Source organism: Drosophila takahashii, chromosome 2R (genome assembly GCF_030179915.1).
Source record: "Drosophila takahashii strain IR98-3 E-12201 chromosome 2R, DtakHiC1v2, whole genome shotgun sequence".
Lineage (NCBI taxonomy): Eukaryota > Metazoa > Arthropoda > Insecta > Diptera > Drosophilidae > Drosophila > Drosophila takahashii.
In genome coordinates this window covers 38,358,021-38,377,573 of record NC_091679.1, presented here as the reverse complement: position 1 = coordinate 38,377,573, position 19,553 = coordinate 38,358,021, and the positions used below count along the sequence as shown (strand labels likewise).

General features: G+C 48.8%; 6 protein-coding genes across 7 annotated transcripts; all 6 read right to left on the bottom strand.

The window, feature by feature from the left end:
- Positions 1-80: 80 nt before the first annotated feature.
- On the bottom strand, positions 81-2,541 carry OstDelta (oligosaccharide transferase delta subunit). Its single transcript, XM_017143743.3, has 4 exons — positions 2,386-2,541; positions 1,960-2,198; positions 608-1,889; positions 81-553 (listed from the first exon to the last, which is right to left on the bottom strand). The coding sequence occupies exons 1-4, from the start codon at positions 2,396-2,398 to the stop codon at positions 183-185; spliced, it is 1,905 nt and encodes a 634-aa protein (XP_016999232.2). The 5' UTR covers positions 2,399-2,541; the 3' UTR covers positions 81-182.
- Positions 2,542-2,902: 361 nt separating this feature from the next.
- On the bottom strand, positions 2,903-3,527 carry LOC108058825 (uncharacterized). The gene is made up of 2 exons (XM_017143767.3): positions 3,339-3,527; positions 2,903-3,284 (listed from the first exon to the last, which is right to left on the bottom strand). Exons 1-2 carry the CDS (start codon positions 3,442-3,444, stop codon positions 2,986-2,988), a joined length of 405 nt encoding a protein of 134 aa, XP_016999256.2. The 5' UTR covers positions 3,445-3,527; the 3' UTR covers positions 2,903-2,985.
- Positions 3,483-5,685, bottom strand: LOC108058824 (uncharacterized). The gene is made up of 3 exons (XM_017143766.2): positions 5,256-5,685; positions 5,002-5,207; positions 3,483-4,952 (listed from the first exon to the last, which is right to left on the bottom strand). The coding sequence occupies exons 1-3, from the start codon at positions 5,609-5,611 to the stop codon at positions 3,568-3,570; spliced, it is 1,947 nt and encodes a 648-aa protein (XP_016999255.2). The 5' UTR covers positions 5,612-5,685; the 3' UTR covers positions 3,483-3,567.
- Positions 5,686-6,230: 545 nt separating this feature from the next.
- On the bottom strand, positions 6,231-11,759 carry LOC108058788 (uncharacterized). Of its 2 annotated transcripts, none has more exons than XM_044393188.2 (4): positions 11,441-11,759; positions 11,004-11,373; positions 8,351-9,087; positions 6,231-7,678 (listed from the first exon to the last, which is right to left on the bottom strand). In XM_044393188.2, the coding sequence occupies exons 3-4, from the start codon at positions 8,995-8,997 to the stop codon at positions 6,301-6,303; spliced, it is 2,025 nt and encodes a 674-aa protein (XP_044249123.2). In that variant the 5' UTR covers positions 8,998-9,087; positions 11,004-11,373; positions 11,441-11,759; the 3' UTR covers positions 6,231-6,300. The 2 variants fall into 2 exon arrangements, with proteins under 2 accessions (XP_044249123.2, XP_016999211.2); XM_017143722.3 differs by having other exon boundaries at positions 8,351-8,731.
- Positions 11,760-11,906: 147 nt separating this feature from the next.
- Positions 11,907-17,832, bottom strand: fab1 (fab1 kinase). The gene is made up of 7 exons (XM_017143721.3): positions 17,344-17,832; positions 14,909-17,165; positions 12,887-14,851; positions 12,664-12,826; positions 12,442-12,599; positions 12,218-12,379; positions 11,907-12,162 (listed from the first exon to the last, which is right to left on the bottom strand). Exons 1-7 carry the CDS (start codon positions 17,830-17,832, stop codon positions 11,975-11,977), a joined length of 5,382 nt encoding a protein of 1,793 aa, XP_016999210.2. The 3' UTR covers positions 11,907-11,974.
- A 40-nt stretch (positions 17,833-17,872) lies between these two features.
- Positions 17,873-18,763, bottom strand: LOC108058789 (anaphase-promoting complex subunit 13). Its single transcript, XM_017143723.3, has 3 exons — positions 18,497-18,763; positions 18,073-18,219; positions 17,873-18,010 (listed from the first exon to the last, which is right to left on the bottom strand). Exons 1-3 carry the CDS (start codon positions 18,506-18,508, stop codon positions 17,927-17,929), a joined length of 243 nt encoding a protein of 80 aa, XP_016999212.1. The 5' UTR covers positions 18,509-18,763; the 3' UTR covers positions 17,873-17,926.
- Positions 18,764-19,553: the final 790 nt, after the last annotated feature.

The window sequence follows — 19,553 nt, the reverse complement described above, 5'->3', positions numbered from 1 at the left end:
TATTGAAGTCGTGGCTTGTGCAGTCGGCTGTAAAGTTATACACAAATAAAATATTATTCAAAACAGCTTTTAGTGTGTGATTTTTGGGCTTAACTAAATCGCTTTATTAAAGTTTTGTGTTCAGATGGAGTTGCAAGATAGAGAGTAGCTCACTTATTGACTTCGTACACTGATGAACGGATTTACGACGCACTGGCCTTCGAGTTGCGTTGTGCGTAGAGACGCCTCAGCAATCGGTTGCCAGCCAGGAATGTGAATACTGCGATGGGGATCAGCAGGCGCAGTGTCTGGAACATGTTCAGTTGCAGCCAGAAGACGAAGAACAGCACCAGGATGCCACCGAATCCCAAATGGAACCCGATCGTGCTGGGCGCCAGCGTTAAATTCGAGACATTAATGCCGAGCTTGCCCCAGAACACGAAGAGCAGGACCAGCGGAGTGATGCACAGTCCGGTGAAGATGTCGGACACAATGCGAGGCGGGCGCTTGTCGGGCACACGGAACTGATGGATGATCTCGGGCAGGGGACCAGCACTGCTCTTGGGCTTGACTTCTGTAATAGATTACCGATTAGTTTTACTTAAAGATAAAAAGGAGGTAATATTACCCTTCTCCTCGTTGAACTTCAACTGCACTTCGGCCACCAGCCACTCGAAGGAGTTGGACAACGAGGCATCGCCCACGGTCAGGTAAATGCTGTAGGTGCCGCTCTGGTACTGGAAGTTCTTGCCATTGTTGCCCACATCCATGTCGAACTTGTAGGCCTTGCTGCTATCCTGCTCGGCCACAAAGATGATCTCCTTGTCGAGCTTCTTATTGTACAGCCGGACGAAGGCCTGGTGGACAGCCAGGGGCTTTCCGTTGGACTCCTCCACCAGCAGGGCCTTCAGCAGCAGCTTCTGGGTGCTGTCCGCCGAGAGAACCTCCTGCAGCTTGCCGGGATAGGTGACGCTCTGTTTGCGGGTGGCGGCGCTGGCATCGGACTCGGCAATGCCCACCTCCAGGGACTGAACCTTGACGCGGCCGAGAATCTTGAACTGCAGAGTCTGCGTGTAGACACCATCGGCACTCAACTCCGCCTGGTAAACGCCGCGAGCGGGCTTCAGGCTGGCCAAATCAGCCACATAGGTGGTCTTGTCGGAGGATTTCGAGGCCACAGCGATCTTCTCGGCCAGCACAGAGCTGTCCTTCTTGTTGGTCACCTTGGCAATGATGGATTTGGGGGCGGGAGACAGAGGTTTGCCCAGCAGATCAACCACAGCCACATTTAGAGTCGGGGACTGGGCCTCCAGTTGACCATTCCCAATGAGCTGCACGCAAACGGGGGCAATCTTCTCGGCTCCACTGATGGTCTTCAGCGCCTCGATCAGCACATGGGCTCCCTTGGCCGTTTGGACGGACCGCCGGCTGAGGAAGTAGTTGGCGAACTTGACCGCCTGATCGGCAGTAACGGGCAGCGGTTTGTTGAAGGTCTTGCTCACGCCGAAAGCACCGTTGATTATCAGCGAGGTGATGCTGAGGCCGCCCTCGAACTGGAGGAGCTTGCCGTCCACTTCGTCCGCCTGCACGATGGCATCCTCCACGCGATTGGCAATGAATGAGGCACTGGCTCCCAGAAAGGGGGCAACATTGAAGGCATAGCCCAGACCGCTGAGCGTATCATCCTTCTTGAGCAGCTCCTGGAGCCGCTTCACCAGTTTTCCCTGAGCCGCTTCGTTGATCTCGACGCCGAGCACCTTGTGGGTGACCACGCGGTAGAAGATCTCCTGGGAGCTGCCCAGTTCCGAGTTCAGGGAGGCGTACACCTTGGAGAGCAGACCCTCGTCGATCTTGGCGGAGCAGCCCAGATTCTTGCTAGCACCAATGAAGTAGTAGTCCTTTTCGAAGCTCTGCAAGGAGTCAAAGGGAGTAGGATAAGTAGGGATACACATATTTCGGCGTATGTTAGACAGAACCCACGTTCAGCTTGGATTCCGCATGCAGCGTGGCAATCTTCTTGCACAGCGGCTCCTTCTGCTTGGCGTCGGTCAGCTGGATGTTGAGGCTGGAGAAGAAGACCGACTGCAGGTCGCTGGAGCCGAATCCGTCCACGAAGACATTCTGCAGGCGGCTGAGATCCTTTTGCCCTAGGTGGCTGTCCACGGTGCGGGCGCTCCACGTCGGCCCGCAGGCGACCATCACGCCGAGGAGAATCAGACCTGGAATTGGAAATATATGGAGGCGAGGAAACCATTAAGAACCATTTACATAGGAGTCGCCGGCACTCGCTTAACCACGAAAATCAGACAGAGATAGCAAGAGAGCGACGACTTTGCAGCCGGCGTTTCCACAGAAGGTGGCTTAACGCCCTGGGTTTTCGCCCGAAACAGCGAGCATCTTACGCACCTAACTTTAACATTTTCCTATTTTGTGGTTGCGCTCTCACACGCCGCTTATATTCTATAGGAAATTAAAAGAAAATCGCTCAAAAAGCACCGCCTGTCCCTCGATATTTTATACACGTCAGCGAAATATACCGTTTGGCTCTAAAAAATATACTGTTCGTAGCATTTTCGACTATTAAAATATACCAAAAACTTTTCACACATGGTCACTCTGAAATACCAGGTGAGTGTATTCGCTGATAGGTTGGGTCTCCGCTGAGACAGGATGGTGTCTCGGCTATTTCAAAATGTGAATTGTATAGTGATGGGAAAACAGCGATATATACGTATCGATAACACTAAAACTATCGATATAATGAACATTGTGTCCGTTATACCAGGTTGTTTTCTCCGCTAAAACAGAAGGGTGTTCCCGCTATGTCAGGAGGCTGTATTCGCTAATTGCCAGTCGATCGGATTTTTAAAAAATTGAATTAAGTTAATAAAAATAATAGGGACTTCCTAGATTGCACTGTTAAATATATTTTTAAACACACAGATTCATAGTGAAAGATTTAAGTTCAAGGGTTTAAAATGGTCGTAATTCCCAAGCCCCTCTCATCTAAAGTGCAAACTTTTCCGTACACTCGTTTATAGGTCGAGTTATAGAATATTTCCTCTTAAAAGTCTGGGTGACATCCCCTTCGTGATTCCAGACGGTAACGGCAGTGGTGCAGTACAGTGGATACTTGTTAATCAGAACCTCCTCAGTTTCGCCGTTCTTTGGTGGGACATCCTTACAGAATTGGTCGTAGTACTCGGTGCGGTCCTCACCCAAATCCACTTGAGCCGAAGCCTGTCGGTTGTATTCGTCAAAGAGCTCCTGCCATAAGAACTGCTCCATACGATTTGCCCGAGTGGCTGGAGAACCATTAGGATTATCAACCAAATTCTATAGTAATCCTACTGACTTACGCAGAACTTTCTTAATTTTGGGTGCAGCAAAGCTGGCTTGGGACTCCGTAAGTTCCGAGGAACAAGGACCCACTGGGAGCACCAAATTATTACCACGATCAACCATTTCAGAATTAGTTTTTTAATCGTTTTGTTCGATCTTAATACTAAGTTAAATAATTTATTCGTTTGTCAGTGGCCGACTGACGACTTACAAGCTACTTCGATAAAACAAACTAAACGGTTTTTGCTAGGCAACGGATTGCTCCTCTGGATTTCCTTCTGCTTCCGCTGGCGAATCGTCTTCCACTATCAAGGACACCTCCTTGGGTCGGAGTATACAGTAGTAAACGATTAGGGTGGCGAGGAATAGGACTCCACTGTAGACGATCCACTCCCAGATGAAGCCAAACCACCAGGACTCGAACTCCTCGTTGGCGTACCAAATCGAGGATATGGTAACGTTCTCCACGAGGGTGAGCACCAGGTAACCCCCGTACCACAGACGAATGTTCTTGAAGCACACCCGGAACTCCAGTAGCACAAAGATGTAGATGTAGGCGAGGAGCAGGAGGAACAGGTTGCGACTCCAGCTACCACGACAGCGGGTCTCCAGGGCGAGGCAGCCGAGCATCAGGGCATAATGTACTCCAATAAGGATAAAGAAAGCCCGCGGATAGAAGACACAGAAGGTGGACAGAGCCAGCATCCGCATGGTGATGAAGGCGATCCAACCGAAGAAGGAAACCGTTCTACCCGCAAAGTCATCCTGCTGGATGCCGTTAAGTATTTTAGTGGGTCTCGGGAAATAAAAGTCCACCACGTCCTTGGGCGTCAAAGGAGACGCCTTGGGTGACTGTGGAATCAATATACTCCGCTCCTCGGGCTCCTCCTCCTTGACCCTGCCCATCAGCAACTTGGGCGGGTGGGGAACCTTCTCTTTGATGTACAACTGAGCGTTGACCAGCAGCATGTCCTTGAAGGTCTCCAACTGGGACAGAGGTCGGGTGACCCGTCGACTCTTGCGGTGCTCCGTATCCGACATTGTGCGTCGCAAATCGGGAGTGGGAGGATCATCTTCAGTGGGTTTCAGAACAGGCAACTCGGGTGGCGCTGTTTTTGGAGGAGGTGGTGGCGCCGGTGTCTCAGGAATGCTGTCCAACACCTCAATGGTATCGAGGTCTCCCAGATCCTCGTATCGAACTTTTAGTTTGAACCTTGTGCCCTGTATCTTCTCCTCATCCGTGGCATTATCCCGTGGTCCGGAGTGAAGCAGTGCTCGAGTTTCCAGCTGCTCCAAGGCATCGTTGTCCACCTCATCTTCCCCCTGAATGTGCAACTCATGGGTGGCTTCACCGGAATTGGGCAGTGAACGGCGTGCCCTAAAGTTCTCCATGATCTTGTCCGATTCCGGGAAACTGGTGATGGTCCTCTCGGACTCCCGCTTCTTCCTCGCAGCTTCGCAGCAGAGACGCTCATTCTGCTCCAGGTGACAGCGATGAGTGGCAATCTGTTGGGGCGTCGCCCAAGGATAATGGCGACCCACCCTTCGCTGGCTTTCAATCCGATGATAACTGGTGGTTATGGCAGCCAGATCGATGGCGGAGAATACCAGGGATAGGGCCTGAACGGCAGCTGGAAAATAGGGATATTAAATGTATCTTAAAGATAGATTATATCTTACAAGTCTCGTAGTTCCTGAACATATCCTGATCAAGCATGTAGTAAAGCTGCAGGATGATCTGCGGAGCTGCCTGTGCATAGGCCTGGACCAATAGGTAAAGCTCTATGTTGGAGGTTTCCGTTGCCTTGGCCAAGCACTTCATGCGCTCCACATCGTCGTCGTCGTGGAAGAGTCCCTCGATGGCCCAAAACAAGCGCGTACAAAACCTTATCGGTGAAAAGTTAATAAAGCCACATTTCTAACCATCGACTCACCTGTAAATCACAAAAAACGGGAATAGCAAGAGCTTGAGCAGTCCAATGCCAAGGGCACTGCATTTATTCCGCTCGGAGCAGGCGCAATCTCGCTGCTCCTTAGAAGCCGCCACCAGGAGGAAGGTGATCAGCGGGGGAAGAATCACCAGGACCAGAGTGCCGGCTCCAAAGCCCGGCTCCTTCTGGCTGAAGTGCTGGTAACTTAGAGCCAAGTCCGAGGACGTTTGAACAATGTAAACCAGGAGACCCAGACAAGTTGGCACTATGTAGGAAACCCAAATCCTCGTGCGACTACGGATGGTGTAACCAAGTATGTGAGGCGGAGGATTGGCGGCATGAACCTCCGTGTCTGCCATGATCTATTCCTTCTAAGGGAGTTCCCCTTTTAAACAGTTTCACCAATAACCTCGTTCTTTACATCTGCAGCTTGCGAAATGCGCGGTGATACTGAACCTCAGCCACTATGAGTAACCGCTCTCTTTTAACCACTATCAACTTAATGTACAGATAAGATTAAAGTCACCCAAACATTTTTGAGGGGGGAAGGCCACTGTTTGTTTACGTTTTGCGCCATGAATGAGAGAGATACAACTCCAGGGAGTGCAAAAATAATCAACGTAGATCGATTTTACATTATTTAAGATCAATTTTAATTTGATATGTGGCCTGGTAAATTTGACCTGGTTGAAAAGAGTATTTAATGTAAGAACGATATGGGTTTTGCATGACCTGAAATTTACATGGCCATGTCGATTTTACGGGAAAAAAGTTACAATCCTTTCAAATTTACGTTTTAACAAATAAGAATTAATAAAAATACATAGAACAATAATTTTCCAAATAAGGACCGTCATAATAAAGATAATATAGATTTTGCTTTATAATCAGAGTTTTTACCTCGTCTACAGGTGTTTTTGGGTAAACCTATCGATCCCGAAATTCCTTTTATCTTTCTTAAACTCTTACGTCCTTCATTATTTCTTTATTCTTCCACAATAGACAGATTTAAAACAGAATACTAGCGTTTAGGTGTAGATGCGTGGACCTAGGAGTCGTACCAGGTCTTCTTCATCCAGTTGGAAGGCTTGCAGGGCTCGTCGAGCACCACGAAGGATCCAGGTGGCTGCTTGTTGGCCCGGCGACATCCCACGGCGTACTTGGGATTGCCCTCGATGATCGAGGAGTTCTCCCGGCAACTGGCCGCGTTCTGGAGGACAGATGCTCGTCGGCCGTATCTGGCCGGCTTCTTGGCCACATTGCCGCCCACATCCTCAAACCTGGCGGGCTGCTCTACCGGCTCCTTAACCTGCCTCTGACGCGATGTCCTCCGTTTGTGGGGAGCCTGGACCTGCGGTTGTCTCGCCTCCAGTGAGGAATCGGAGGTCTTGCGGAGATTGCCCGGCGGACCAGCCGGAACTCCTTCCAAATCCCTGGGACGCTCGCGCAGTTGATAATTGTACTGCGCCCGTCGATATTCCGGCGTGGCCGTCACCTCCGAGGGATGAACTGTGACCAGGACAGGGGTTTCCAGATCCTCATCCGGCTGATGGTGGACGGAGGGGGAGGGGGCGTGCTGGACGCCCGAGGTGGGCAGCCGGAAGCAGGAAGTGGGCTTCTGGACGATGGGACGGGAGCGCGGAAAGTCCTGGTAGTTGTTCCTGTACTCCGGATTGAACTCGATCTTGCCGCGCAGGCGGAGGAAGGGCTCCCGCGGCTTGCCCCGCTCCGGCATCTCGGTGATCTGCGGGTCTCGGAAGCTCTCGTGGTATTCGGGAATCTCTTTGGTGAACTCCCCGCGCGGACGCAGGTGGTCGTCTGTCCGGAGGGACTTCTCTTTGGCCACGTGCTTGGGTGGGTCGATGAATTTGTCGCGATACTCCGGCACCTCGGCCCCGTTGGCACCGAAGGTGGAGGCAGAGGCCTCCGAGCCGGATACTCGCAGGTTGTCGTCCTTCTTGATGGGCGCACTCTTCGAGTAGTTGGCATACATCCGAAAGCTGTCCCGGTACTCCGGCACGGCCACGAACTCGCCCTGGATCTTGATGCTGCTCATCTGGGGAATGGAGTGCGCCTTCTCGGGGAACTGCTGGACGAACTGGCGGCGGTACTCCGACGGCTCCGGCACCTCACCCTGCTGCTCCCGGTCCACAGCCTGGGCCCGCATCTGCAGGTGGCACCGCTGCTGCTCCTGGGCGGCCACATCGCGTCGGAACTTGTCCGCCGCCAGCTTGCCATTCGGTTGCTGGCTCCTGGACGCCGCCACCTCGGACTCGTCGAGGAACACCTCGCGTGGCAGTATCTTGGTGCTGGGATCCAGCATGAGGTACGAGGAGTTCTTCATGCCATCGGTGTCGGTGGTGGCACCGCTTCCCTCTCCTCCCAACTGCAGGTTCTCCGGATTGCGAACGGGAAACGTGCGGGAGCTGTGGAGGGGCAATCCATTTTTGATTAGTCCTTATTCAATTACTGACCAATTTGCTAGAATTCAAGATAATTGATTTTCTACTTTGATCCTATTTCTTGCAATACAATTCTTGAATACTTAATAATAATAGGTTTCTGTTGAATTTTCAACAATTCAGCAACTTAGTTTATGTTTTATCGCAATATTAGTTATAAATAAAATGTTATGATGAATAGCTATTAATATTCCTTTAAACCTGTAATTTAATCGTGAACGAAGTTCAAATTCAAATTGCTTTACAAACTATTCTGTTATAATTATTGGATGTATTATTGCTTTATTGCTTTACAAACTATTCTATTATAATTATTGGATGTATTATTGTTTTATTGCTTTACAAACTATTCTATTATAATTATTGGATGTTGTGATTCTGCCTCTGTAAAGAACTAACTCAATCTAAATTTTTCAGTTTCAAAAAACATAAGAGAAAAATTTAAGATTTAAATCTGACTAAAGGTTAATAAAAAACTGAGTTAGTATAAAACTATTATACACCAGTATTTATATTATACTTAGATATATAACATGTTTTCATTGGTTCTGAATACTAATTGTGGGGGAACTTATTATCACTATTCTCTATAGTCTATAATATCTATAATCTACCACTTTCTCCGTTATTACTCACAATCGCAGGTCCTCGGGCGTGTACCAGTGGTATTTCTCCTGGTGCTCCGACAGCAGCTGCATGAATCCCTCCAGTCGCAGCGAGGTCGCTCGTCTCAGCAGGGATCGGGGGCGGGACTGGGTGCCCTGTCCACGGAAGTGCTTGCGGTACTCGGACTTCAGGGAGCCGAAGCTGGGCACTGGCTCATCGCCGCTGAAGAGGCACACGTTGCTCCGGGTGTGCAGATGGACGGGCTGGCGGCGGCGGAAGTACTTGAGGTCATCGACGGCTATGTACTCGTGCGGATGCTTGATGGCGAACCGGCTGAGATCGCCCTGCTTCTGGTTGGCTGTGAGATCCGGCTCGGAGAAGGATCTATTCCAGCCAAAGTCGGCATCAAAGCTGCGAAGGGATAGGAATCTGGTTAGGATCTCTCTCCTAGGTGAAAAAGGGAAACATCCGATTCGACTTGTCTTCGGCTGCAAACTGAGCGGAAAAGTTACGGGTATCGCTGGTGGTCGCCAGCACAACCAAATAACAGGTAGGTTCCTTAATAACGGGGGCATAAATTCCTCCATCTCCACCTCCACCCCCCTGCAATTGCAATGGAAAAGTCTCGGATCGGCGGGACTGAAAGGCAAAAGGCAAAAGGCAGCTAGTGAAGGCATTTCTCCACATCCACCTCCATTTCCATTTCTGGCCCATGGCGTGCTCCACCGCCAAGTTGCTAGGCACACTCACAAACCTCTGTAAACAAACTAATGAATGGGAAAAGGGTCCAAATTGCTGCAAATTAGAAAATTGTCTATTGGATTCGACGGGAGCTAAGGACAGGGTCGATCTGAGGTTTATGGGGGTTTCGAAAAAAAGGTTTCTGGTCCTCATGCTAGGCTAATGGCAGTTTTTATATGTCGAAAGTTGTCTTAGTTGTTTGAAACTGATATAAAAAAAATAAAAGGTAATGGATGGACTTTAAATAAAAAGTCCTAAAACGTACTTAAAACTAACTTTACAAATCCGTTTATCAAAACCTCCATAAAAAATACTTATTTTAAATATATTTGTATATTAAATATGCAAAGTACTTGACAAAGTTAATACAAATATTTTATTGAACAGGTTAAAAAATTAATTTTTAAGATTCGTAAACTACAATTTTTTATATAAAATGTTTTTGGTGAAGTTATAACAAAGAATCAAGAAATCATTCCTAAACCCCTCAAAACGTCCCTGTTCTCATGTGATACCTTGCTCACTCCAATCAATGCCAATCAATATAGCTCAGCAAATTCCCGACTTTTGTTAGTCCTGACAACGCCCGCGCCACTCTGACTGAGGTCCTTGGTCCTTGGTAATCCATATCCGGAAATGAGTTTTTTGTTGAGGCATTGCCAAGGACTCGTCGCACAGCTGGGGAGCCATTAAAAATGCACAAGGATTGCCAGTCAAAGGTGAACCTGCGCGCATGCAAATTGCACCTTGTTTTTACTGCCCCGAACGGAACCGGGCTAAATGTGACCACAAACACCTGTTGCTCGCACATCGCAATTTAAAGTATTTCTTCGTTATGGCTGAAAAGTTCTCACGTGCGGGAAAAAGTGCCAGCCTAATGGCCATAATTGATGGCTGCCAAAATGTTGTATTAGCCGTAATCCAACATTTCTTTGGGGGAGTGTGCGTGATTCGCTGGCTGAATCAGAGCCAGAAACGGAAACAGACAGGAACATAAAAGGGCTGCCACGTAACCAGGTAGCCCAGAAGTCTGACCCAATTTCGGGCCAACTTTCGACCCCTTAAGAGTTATAAACTTCGTAGCGAAAGTCCAGCGAAAGCGAACGACTAATCTTGACAATGCCAAATGACCTTTGGCTATTTTTAAATCGGGCCAGCGTAACGCAACCCATTTAAATATGCTAATCAGCTAAGGGCCCCTGCGATACCTGGACACTCACATAATTACAGTTGCAGATTTATGACGATTTAATTGCTGTTACACAGCCTAGTCACGCCACAGGGCGTATACGTAATGCAATAAACAAGAATGCACCATTATGTTAACAACAGTTAAAAAAACAAGACAAGGTCAACCGCAACCGGAATTTCGATTAGGTCGAACATCACTCACTTTAAATTAGTGGAGAAGCAAATAGTTTCTAGTTAAAAGTGGACTATAGAAAATCCTGGTTCCTACTACTCTACCCTACTTAGACGCAAAATAAATTTTACCCTAAATTTTAGAAAACCGCCGTTAGAATTTATTTTTTCTAAACATTTCTTTTTCTAAGATTAAGGAAATGGTTACCATGAACTAAAATCACCCTAAAAACATTAAAAAATTTCCATATAATTATAAATTACTTTCTATAAAACCTATAGGTTTCTTACTCGGTCATTAGGTGTATAGAAAATTGTTTTAGGATAGGATTAAGTTAACTTTCTTTTACTTTGTTTCCATTAAGGAAAGGTTTTTCTTCTTACAAACCACTTTAACCAAAAAATTAGGCCACTACCTAGTAAAAAGTGGGATAAGAAGTGAGACCCCTTAGACTATCATAAAAATGCACATGAAACCACTTTAGCAGAAGGTAAATAAGGTCAGTTTTCCACCGCCTGTTGAAAGCTTTAACTTGAATACTTAAAGTTAAATCTAGTATAGTAGGGAACTAGTCCTTACACATCGTTCGTTTTCCAGTCGTAGGCAATCGCCATAGTGGGTTTCCTGTTTTCGGGGGCTGCACTTTAATTAAAAATTTAATGAGTCTGCACTTTGCGGGAATAACTTGGGACACTCAGGTGGGGCGCACCCTTGGCCACCTGACCACTTGGCCAGCGCCTCCAAACCCACCGAACCGCAAATGGCGCCATTCAAGCGCAGCTCGCCGCTCCACAACTTGACCGCTCAGATCGTAAATTCCAACTGAAAGGCACCAAGAAGTTGGCCACTTTTCGCACGCCAACTTTCCGACTTTTCCACCTCTGCTTCCCAACTCCACTGCGCTTCTGCTTTTCCAACATTTTCCCACGGCGACTGACTTGAGGTGTCACTGGGTAGGTAGTACAACAAAAGAGGGGTGAATATGGGGATTTAATTTCTTTTTTTTTGGGCTGTACCCTAAGTGCTGCTGCATGCAATCGTGTAGTTTATGACCTGCTACTCCTCCTCCTCCACTGAAATCAAAATCAAAAGTTGCCAGCTGCAGTTGATTTGAATATGAAAATGGTGTTTTGATTTGCGATTTCGGCCACCCGCTGCAGCTGTCAGAGTTGAGTTCCTTAACCCAGTTCGCAACATTTTGACGCCTCGGTAATGAAACCATGCTTATGAGGCTCCAACGAGCCCATTTGCCTGATTTACTCGCCTCTTAACGATTTCATTTCGCGACGCGGTCTCCATCATGATAATAATTTCCTTTTCGGCTGGCACGCAACTCCGGACTACATGGCTTTCAATTGTCATGAGCAGCGGTGGCTTCCGGGGTGCAAATACGCGGATTCAAATGCGGATGCGGGTCAAGGGCAAATCAATTCGCCTGCGGCGTCGGAAATGTTGGCTGACAGAGTGCTGTTTCGAATCGGATTGAGTGGGATTGGCGTCTACTTTATTGCGTCTATTGCTAAGTTGTGTTAACTAATGTGTGTGTGTGATCAGACCTTAGAGAGGCCCTCCCAGCGATCCGGAACTGTGAGGAAATAGCGATCCATGGCGTCGATGAAGCGCTGCTTGTAGCGCTCTGGATTGACCACCGTAGGATCCTTGCCCTTGCCGCCCAGGATGCCCGATCCCTTGATAATGGATTCCACTTTCTTGTCCAGCGTGAAGGTGCGAATGTAATCTATAAAATAACAAAATAAATCATCTTGATCCGTTTATCTAGCTCTAATGCTTACCTATAATACCCAGAACAAGAACGCTGTTTTTCTTGTCCAAACCCACCAGCAGTGAGTAGTCCATGACGAGGTTTCTCTCCAGAAAGGAGGAATCCCGCTGGATGGCATCCCTTAAGACTGTTTTACTATGCGACAGTACATACAAAGGCTTTGACCAGGACACTGTAATAGATATCAATAATAATAAGCAAGTTCTTAAATGATTGTGAGGAAAGGAAACTCACTCTGCACCAGATTCTCATCCAGTAGGACAATTTCGCCTTGCTGGTTGCTGGGATCCACCAAACGGTTTCTCTCTGAGCCCTTAAGATCGAATTTGTTTTCAATTTCGCAGCCGTAGAACAGATTCTCCATGACCATCACCGAACGCTCCACGAAGGAACTAGAGTTTGGAAAGAGTTTAAGCTTAGTAATATAATTTGTTGTATCTTATCATTAAAACCCACTCCTTTTTCTTAACGCTGACTTTGAAAACGCCAAATATCTTGGCCAGCAATGTGGGCAGTTGCTGCTGCTGGCACCTGTCGATGTACTCGAAATACTTGGGAGCAAATGGTTCAAAGATGGTCATGTCTTTTGAGTTCATTTCCTTAAGCACAAAACGATCATCTGTTGAAAATAAAGGTTATTAGATATTGGAATACATATTTAGTTGATAAGAAAACCTACCAAGCGTCTTGCAGAAGCGGGAACCCGATTTACCGCCCCTCGCCTCCCATTGGACACTTTTGCAAAGGCTTCGCGCCAAAGCGATCCTGGCGTCCTCTTCCAGATTCGATTCCTCCTCGGTATTCCGAGGCCCTCCAACGTCGCTGGGCTTGCGCACCAACTCCATTTCGGAACCGGTGCGACTCTGTGAGATTCTCAGCTCCTCGCGCATCTTGCTCTTCTCCAGCCGGCGATAAAGCGATTTGTCCAGCTTCGGTGGCTTCAAGCTCTTAGATCGCATTGCATCAAACTCGCGGGCAAAGTAGATCTTGCACTGAAAGTGGCAGCTCTGGTCCTGGAATGCCAGGGTGATATGTGGACTCGGTGTCTGCTTTGTGCTTTGGCGCTCCTTGCTCTTCTCCTCGGTATCAGAAGCCGCGGCTGCTGGAGGAGGAACTGAGGCATTCGGAGCGGCACTCGTGTTGCTTGAAGTGCGCGAAAGACTGGGACTGTCCTCGGCATCGCTTATGCTCTCGGCCAGTGGAATCTTTCGCTTCAACTGCGGACTTGAATGGGCAGCAGAAGTTGAGGAATTCACCTTCGCCTCGTCCACTGCCTTCTGATATTCCGTCGAGGTCAAACTGTAGGCAATTACCGAACTCAGATCGGTTTCTCGAACGTGAATGGGAATGCAGCCCATGGGAAGCGTCAGATGATCCTGTGCGGGAAAAGGTGACTGCAGGGGATTCGTCTGATTCGCCGACGGCAGCAGCTGGGTGAGAATCTGCCTGATGGACTTCTTATCCGAGTAGACATTCACGGTGGAGGCCAGCAGCTGGTCAATGGAGAACTTCTTATCCACAACTGACTGGCTGTTGGAGGCATTAACTTCCGTATCCTCGCTGGGACACTCCAGCGATTCACTGTCTTTCGAGGAATCCGCAGACAGTTCCTCCGTGCAGATGGTTCCCGAGTCGATGTGATGTGCCTGCTTGGCGGTCAGCTTCTCGATCTCCTGCAGCCGCGGGCCCCACAGCTCGATGCTCTCGGCCAGAGCTCTCCTTGCCATGGCCATGGCATCACTGGTGTCGTAGGCAGTGGCCCTGTCATCCGTGAGCAGCGTGTGTACGATCTCGATCTTCTGCTTGAAGATAAACTGGTCGTGGGTGAGCATTGTCTTCAGTTGCTGCACCAGCGGCGAGTTCTCCTCCTCGGTGGCGAGGTCAGCGATGCGCTCGTGAATCCTGTTGTACACCTCATGCCCGCGCACCGAGAAGTTCTTGATCTCCTCCTGCGCTTGGGAGCTGGGAAACGGTGGCGGCAGATCCAGTTGCAAAGTCAGCGAAGGCAGATCCGTTTCCCAAACCTCAACGGGTGTATATTGGAACTTGGCGCCCACTCCGCGGAAACTGAAGTGGTGTACATAATCGCGATGCAAAGAGTGCTCGCAAGGAGAGCCACTCTGCTCGGCGTCGGCGGGAGGAGTGCGTCGCCTGTAGGCGTGGCCATGGAAACGCATCTCCAGGTATTTGGCCAGCGAAAGGCACTTGGCGGAATCGGCCAGCGGAATTGTAGGAGTGGTGGCATTGCAAATGCTGCACCAAGAAGTAAAGTATATGCGCTTCGGATCGGAACGGGTTAAATCCTCGGTCAGGTAAACATGGACGCATCCCAGCGAGTGAACGTAGCGACGCACATGACCCAGCATGGGCAAATTGCACGACGGGCACATCGAGTTGAAGAGACAGCAGTATCGCTGAAGGAACTGCTCCAGCATGATGTCATATTGCCCGTAAAACTTCATGTCCAGCAGCATGGGCATCTTGCAGAAGGAGGACACGCCCTTGGGATTGTAGTGGAAGCTGCAGAAGAGCACTGGGAGTCGCTGGTGGTTCTGCGGATCCAGTGCGTCCTTGTACAGCTGCTCCTCGCTCACCTTTTGCGGCCGCTGTATAACCTCTGCGTTCTTTTTCTTCGGCCGCAGCACTGTGAAATAAAGTGATAATGACAGGGATTTATAGATGGTTAGCATTTTGTGCTTACTGGGAGCCTTGCCCTTGGGTAAGCGACCGCCAAAGGATCGGAACTCGGCCAGCTTGGACTGAATGTCGCGACTGCTCGCCGGCGCCGTGATCTTCATCTGCACAAAGTCATGAGCCGGCAGCAGTTGCATCTGCTGGTTTTCCTTGTTTCCTGGCTCCGATCTCGCCTCGCCATCGCCCAAGCTATCTGGCCGCTCCAATCCCGTGCGCGACCACTGCTTGGAAAAGTACAGCTCGGCGGGAAAGAGCTTGCGCAGCTTGCACTTCCTGCCCTGCTCCGTTTCTAAGTAAGGCAGAGGAAAGGTGAGAAAGGGACTGACAGAGAGCAGAGTCGAACTAAGTGCTGTGCGGAATCTGTTATCATATCGCGGTTCCACAGCCAAGGCTTCTACTACTGGAGGAGCACAAGGCGATGTGGACAGCGCTTCGGCTTGAGACGAACGCAGGGGATCCGTGAAATCCGACACATTCTCGCTGACAATGGTGGTAATCTTATCCTCCGATTTGCGTTCCACAATAACAGGTCGCTTGGCTCGAAGTTCCGCCTCCGTTTCGGTTTTTGGACTCGTTTCCTTGGAGTCGAAAATCGAGGGTTTTGGACTCAGCGGCTGGGCGAATTCGTTCAACAAGAACGACATCTCCAAGCGCCAATTGTAGCGTGCAAAAAGCAGTGCCGATGCCACTCGCTTGACCCTCGTGAGTTCCGCATTGCTTCCTCCTCTCAAGAGACACGTGTATCCCCGCGGATTGGTCAGCTTCTCGAAGAACATCAGCGTCTTGCCATTGTAGTTGCGTATGTAGAAATCATTGCAGTCGCCCAGCTTGGGCATGGTTATATTCGACTCTATGGAACTGACAATGTCGCACTGCAGGGTGCGCGACAGACGCTCCATCACCGAAAGTTTTACATCCAAGACGAGTGTAACTCCATAGGATCTCAGAAGATCCTGGGCAATGCCCGCCACATTCTTGTGAACGAGAACTACATTGGGTGTGAAGCTCATGATGCGGGCACAGACATTGCGCAAGTACTCCTTCTCCTGGAGAAGAACTGTCTCAATCGTGACAAACTTGCCCTCGATTCGCTCGTAAACAATTGGGCACTGCAGCAGCAGGATGCGTGGAAAAGGCACATGCGTGGCCATATCCTTGTGAGCCACGTTCTTGGAGAAAGCCACACCGTGAACAATCTTTGAGTCCTTGCGTCTGCCACCTGGGACCTTCTTAAAGTTCACATAGTTGCGAATGTCCATCAAATCGTTGCAACAGTGCTCCGGCTTGAAGTGATTGGCTGCCGTGGAGCAGAGCATCTGAAGCACCTTGTCCCATTCCTGGTCCAAGCCATGGGCACGCAACATCTGCGCCAGCAGCTGCTCCTCGTGCTCACAGTAGGAGGCGAGCAGCTTCGAAGTGGCCGTGGTGAAGCAGCGATCGTTCTCCAGTTCGTTTTCCAGCTCCTTCTCCTTTTCCTCGGCTGACTGATCCATTGATTTGGGCGGTTGTGGTTCCGCATGCGGAGCTGCCTCAAACTGCGGACTCATCGTACGCGATGTATCCGCACTGCTGCTCTTGGAGAACTTGTAGTGCAGCGTGGGATCAAACTCCATCTGCTCGGGATCTGGAACGATGGGCTCGAGGAAACCAGCGGCCAGCATGGCATTCAAAATAGCCACCGCCTGCACCTCATTGGCCGACTTATTATTGCTGTTGAGAAACTCAATCAGACGCTGGCCACAATTCTGGGCAGGCAGGTCGCGCTGCATTTCCTCATGGAGGGTTATTAATGAGTTCGACTGCTGCAGGATGTTCTTGCGATCGTCAATGGAGAGCGTGGTGTAAGTTGGATGCGAACTGAACCGCTCCTCCTGGTAGCCCACGGACATCTTCCGCGACAGTGGTGCCCGCTGCTGCTGCGGATGCTTTGCATGCGGTGTGCCACTGTCTTGAACCTCTAGCTTGTTACTCAAGTGCTGCTGCAGCGCCTGCAGATCCTGACCCATCTCAGAGCTAGAGGACTTTAGGAAAGTCAGGACAATCTTGGAGCAGTAGTTGCACACCTTGAGGTCGCCATCGCAGCGGATTATCATGCCGGGCACCACCTGATTGCAGCACTTGGAGCAGAAGATCTGGCCGCACAAACGGCAGTGGTGCTTTCGCCGGAAGGTGGAGAACTTCTGGGAGCAGTCGTAGCACTCCTTGGCCTTCGAATCGGGCATCCAGAAGCGCTGCAGCTCCGTGTCCTTGTAGTTGCGCAGGTCCTGAAATATGTATAAATATTGTTTTTATTATTTCCAATCTAAAAATCTATTTAGAGTGCAAAATGAGTAAACATAGGTACATATTTAATAATTGGTTTTGCGGGTAGATTGAATCATTTCCTCCCCATTTTTTCGCCTAATGCTATAAAGCGATAATGGGAATTTAACTTTCACTTACATTGTTGTTTTTCGTAGCCACAATATTGCTGATGTGCTTGAGCACGTTGGAAACAGTGCGGCCCTGATTCGCTTCGCTGGTTGGCAGGGGCAGCGCCTCGATGCGCTCGCTGGCCTCGGAATCCTCGGCGGCTGTTGTGCTGGAGGTGCTGTGCGTTCTCAAGCTGAGCGTTGTGGGTGGCTGCGGGCGGCCCGAACTCAAGCTGGATGTCTCTGCATCGGCGACCTCAGCGATGGACGTCTGGGAATCACTAAAGAACTGGGATTTGCCCACTTGAACGGGTTGCGTTGGAGCGTTGCTACTGCTGCTCCCGCTGGATATATCATTCACTGTATTGTAGCTCTGGTTGTACACATTCTGGATCTTGTTCACCACCCGGCCGAAGAGCGACTCCGGCTTGTCCTCGAAGTTGCGGGCGAATTCGGTTAGTTTGGATGGGGAGTGCAGGTGCTGGTGGTTCTGGCTGTTCCCCTGGTTGTTGCTACTCATGTTGCCTAGGTGTTAGAAGTTGGGTGGCCTGTGGGTGAACCAACAGGCTGGTGGGCGAGACTGCTTCGCTCGCCCGCGGACTCGCGGTCCTTGGTTAGATAGAGGTGATGTTGAGCTGATCGATGAGGGCTGCGTCCGGTGCCAGCGAGCCCAGCGCCAGATCAGTCCACTTTTGCTCCTGCGAGAAGGGCAAACCATTGAAACAGGATAACTACTGGGGAAACATAGGAAATTCCTCACCTGCTCGCTGACCGTCAGGTGTGAATCACCGCCGTCCGCCTCCGGATCGGGTAGCTTCTCGCGGGGCACTAGAATCTGGTCGAAGGGCAGAACTTCCATGCGCCAAGCATTGTCTACAATGTCCAGCAGCAGATCATCGATCGGTGCCTGTGGCAGGACACAGAATATATGTATTATCTTGGCCGCAAAAAGGGGAAAACAAGACAACGCCCCCGCAGCGAAATTACGTCACTCTGCGGCAGTTGCCAAATACTGGAGACACGGTATTGCTCGCGTATTTAGATTTATCACAATGGGCGCCGTTGATAAGTACGACTAATTGCTGTGAAGCGATAATTTTGCCACAGTCACAGGCGACGTAGTAGTAGTTACTATCTTTAGGCAGCACATTCAACGAGCTGTAACTAGCGGACTGCCCACTCACCTGGCTGTCCATCACTTATGGAATAGTGTAATCTGAGATTGGCCAGCGCTCCAACTGCTTGCCAATTGTTTGTTTAGCCTCTTTTCGAGTGTTTTTGTAAACAATTGGCAAGGAATCGTATTGTGTTTTGTTAAACAAAACAGCTGTTTGGAGATGGGAGTTCTGCTGCCGAGCCAGACGATAGTATCGATTGACGTGCTTTGATTGTCGGCGCTGCCTATCGATGGACTATCGATTTTGGCGCCTTTTGAATTTGTTTGTTCTATTTGTTTTGTTGAACAAATAAACAGCTGAAAAGTCAACGAAATATCAAAACAACCAATTTATATTTACAGATTCTGTATTTATTAGCAATTAGCATAGTGGTTATAAATTTTACAAATTTTGGTCATTTATTTTATAGATTTTGTGGTATAAAAGAAGTAATACGCTCGAGCTTACACCGAATTTCAGTTATCTTTTGTCTCCTTAGGCCCGTTTTCTCATCCGTTTGTTAAATTGAAATTACGGTTAAAACCTTGGTTATTTCTTGAAAGACTGCGGTTTTTAACACTTCGGCGGTGTTGTTTTTTTAATTCAATTTTTCTATATCTACGAGTCGAGTTTCTTTTTGATCCACATCTGTAATAATCTAAGACTGTCATGAGCTAAAGATTTCAAATATTATATCTTATACATACCTGTACAAACCTTGTGTTTTCAATCATTTTTAGATATTCATGATTATGATCATATATTACATTCTTATACGATCCAAAATGGATTTAAATTATGCCTATATTTTCGATCTTGATGACTGTTCCATTGAACAACTGACTAGATGCAGCATAGCGTTCCAAAAGTTCGCTTTTCAACGTCAGCTATGCCGACATCTTGCCAATTTACCAACAGATGCGGGGCTATACGATCGATTTGACAAATATACATAGATCCAAAAAAACAAAGCTCTCACACAAATCACCGAAATATTCTCACTGGGATCACAAATGGTCTTCTATTACTCGCTTGTTGTCAATGGCTTTTATCAATGAAACGCTTGTTGTTTTGAAAAGCACTT

Excerpts from the sequence above, each read along its gene's own strand:
- LOC108058788 (XM_044393188.2), bottom strand. The coding sequence starts at position 8,997 with ATGCCTTCACTAGCTGCCTTTTGCCTTTTGCCTTTCAGTCCCGCCGAT. Across the intron at positions 7,679-8,350 it reads ACGCCCGAGGACCTGCGATT|CTCCCGCACGTTTCCCGTTC; the intron begins GTGAGTAATAAC and ends GCCCCTCCACAG.
- LOC108058825 (XM_017143767.3), bottom strand. The coding sequence starts at position 3,444 with ATGGTTGATCGTGGTAATAATTTGGTGCTCCCAGTGGGTCCTTGTTCC. Across the intron at positions 3,285-3,338 it reads CAAAATTAAGAAAGTTCTGC|CCACTCGGGCAAATCGTATG; the intron begins GTAAGTCAGTAG and ends ATGGTTCTCCAG.
- LOC108058824 (XM_017143766.2), bottom strand. The coding sequence starts at position 5,611 with ATGGCAGACACGGAGGTTCATGCCGCCAATCCTCCGCCTCACATACTT. Across the intron at positions 5,208-5,255 it reads CCGTTTTTTGTGATTTACAG|GTTTTGTACGCGCTTGTTTT; the intron begins GTGAGTCGATGG and ends TTCACCGATAAG. Across the intron at positions 4,953-5,001 it reads GTTCAGGAACTACGAGACTT|CTGCCGTTCAGGCCCTATCC; the intron begins GTAAGATATAAT and ends CCTATTTTCCAG.
- fab1 (XM_017143721.3), bottom strand. The coding sequence starts at position 17,832 with ATGAGTAGCAACAACCAGGGGAACAGCCAGAACCACCAGCACCTGCAC. Across the intron at positions 12,380-12,441 it reads GGATGAGAATCTGGTGCAGA|TGTCCTGGTCAAAGCCTTTG; the intron begins GTGAGTTTCCTT and ends TATCTATTACAG. Across the intron at positions 12,163-12,217 it reads TCTTGTTCTGGGTATTATAG|ATTACATTCGCACCTTCACG; the intron begins GTAAGCATTAGA and ends GTTATTTTATAG.
- LOC108058789 (XM_017143723.3), bottom strand. Across the intron at positions 18,011-18,072 it reads ACCTGACGGTCAGCGAGCAG|GAGCAAAAGTGGACTGATCT; the intron begins GTGAGGAATTTC and ends CCCTTCTCGCAG.
- OstDelta (XM_017143743.3), bottom strand. Across the intron at positions 1,890-1,959 it reads ATGCGGAATCCAAGCTGAAC|AGCTTCGAAAAGGACTACTA; the intron begins GTGGGTTCTGTC and ends GACTCCTTGCAG. Across the intron at positions 554-607 it reads GAAGTTCAACGAGGAGAAGG|AAGTCAAGCCCAAGAGCAGT; the intron begins GTAATATTACCT and ends AATCTATTACAG.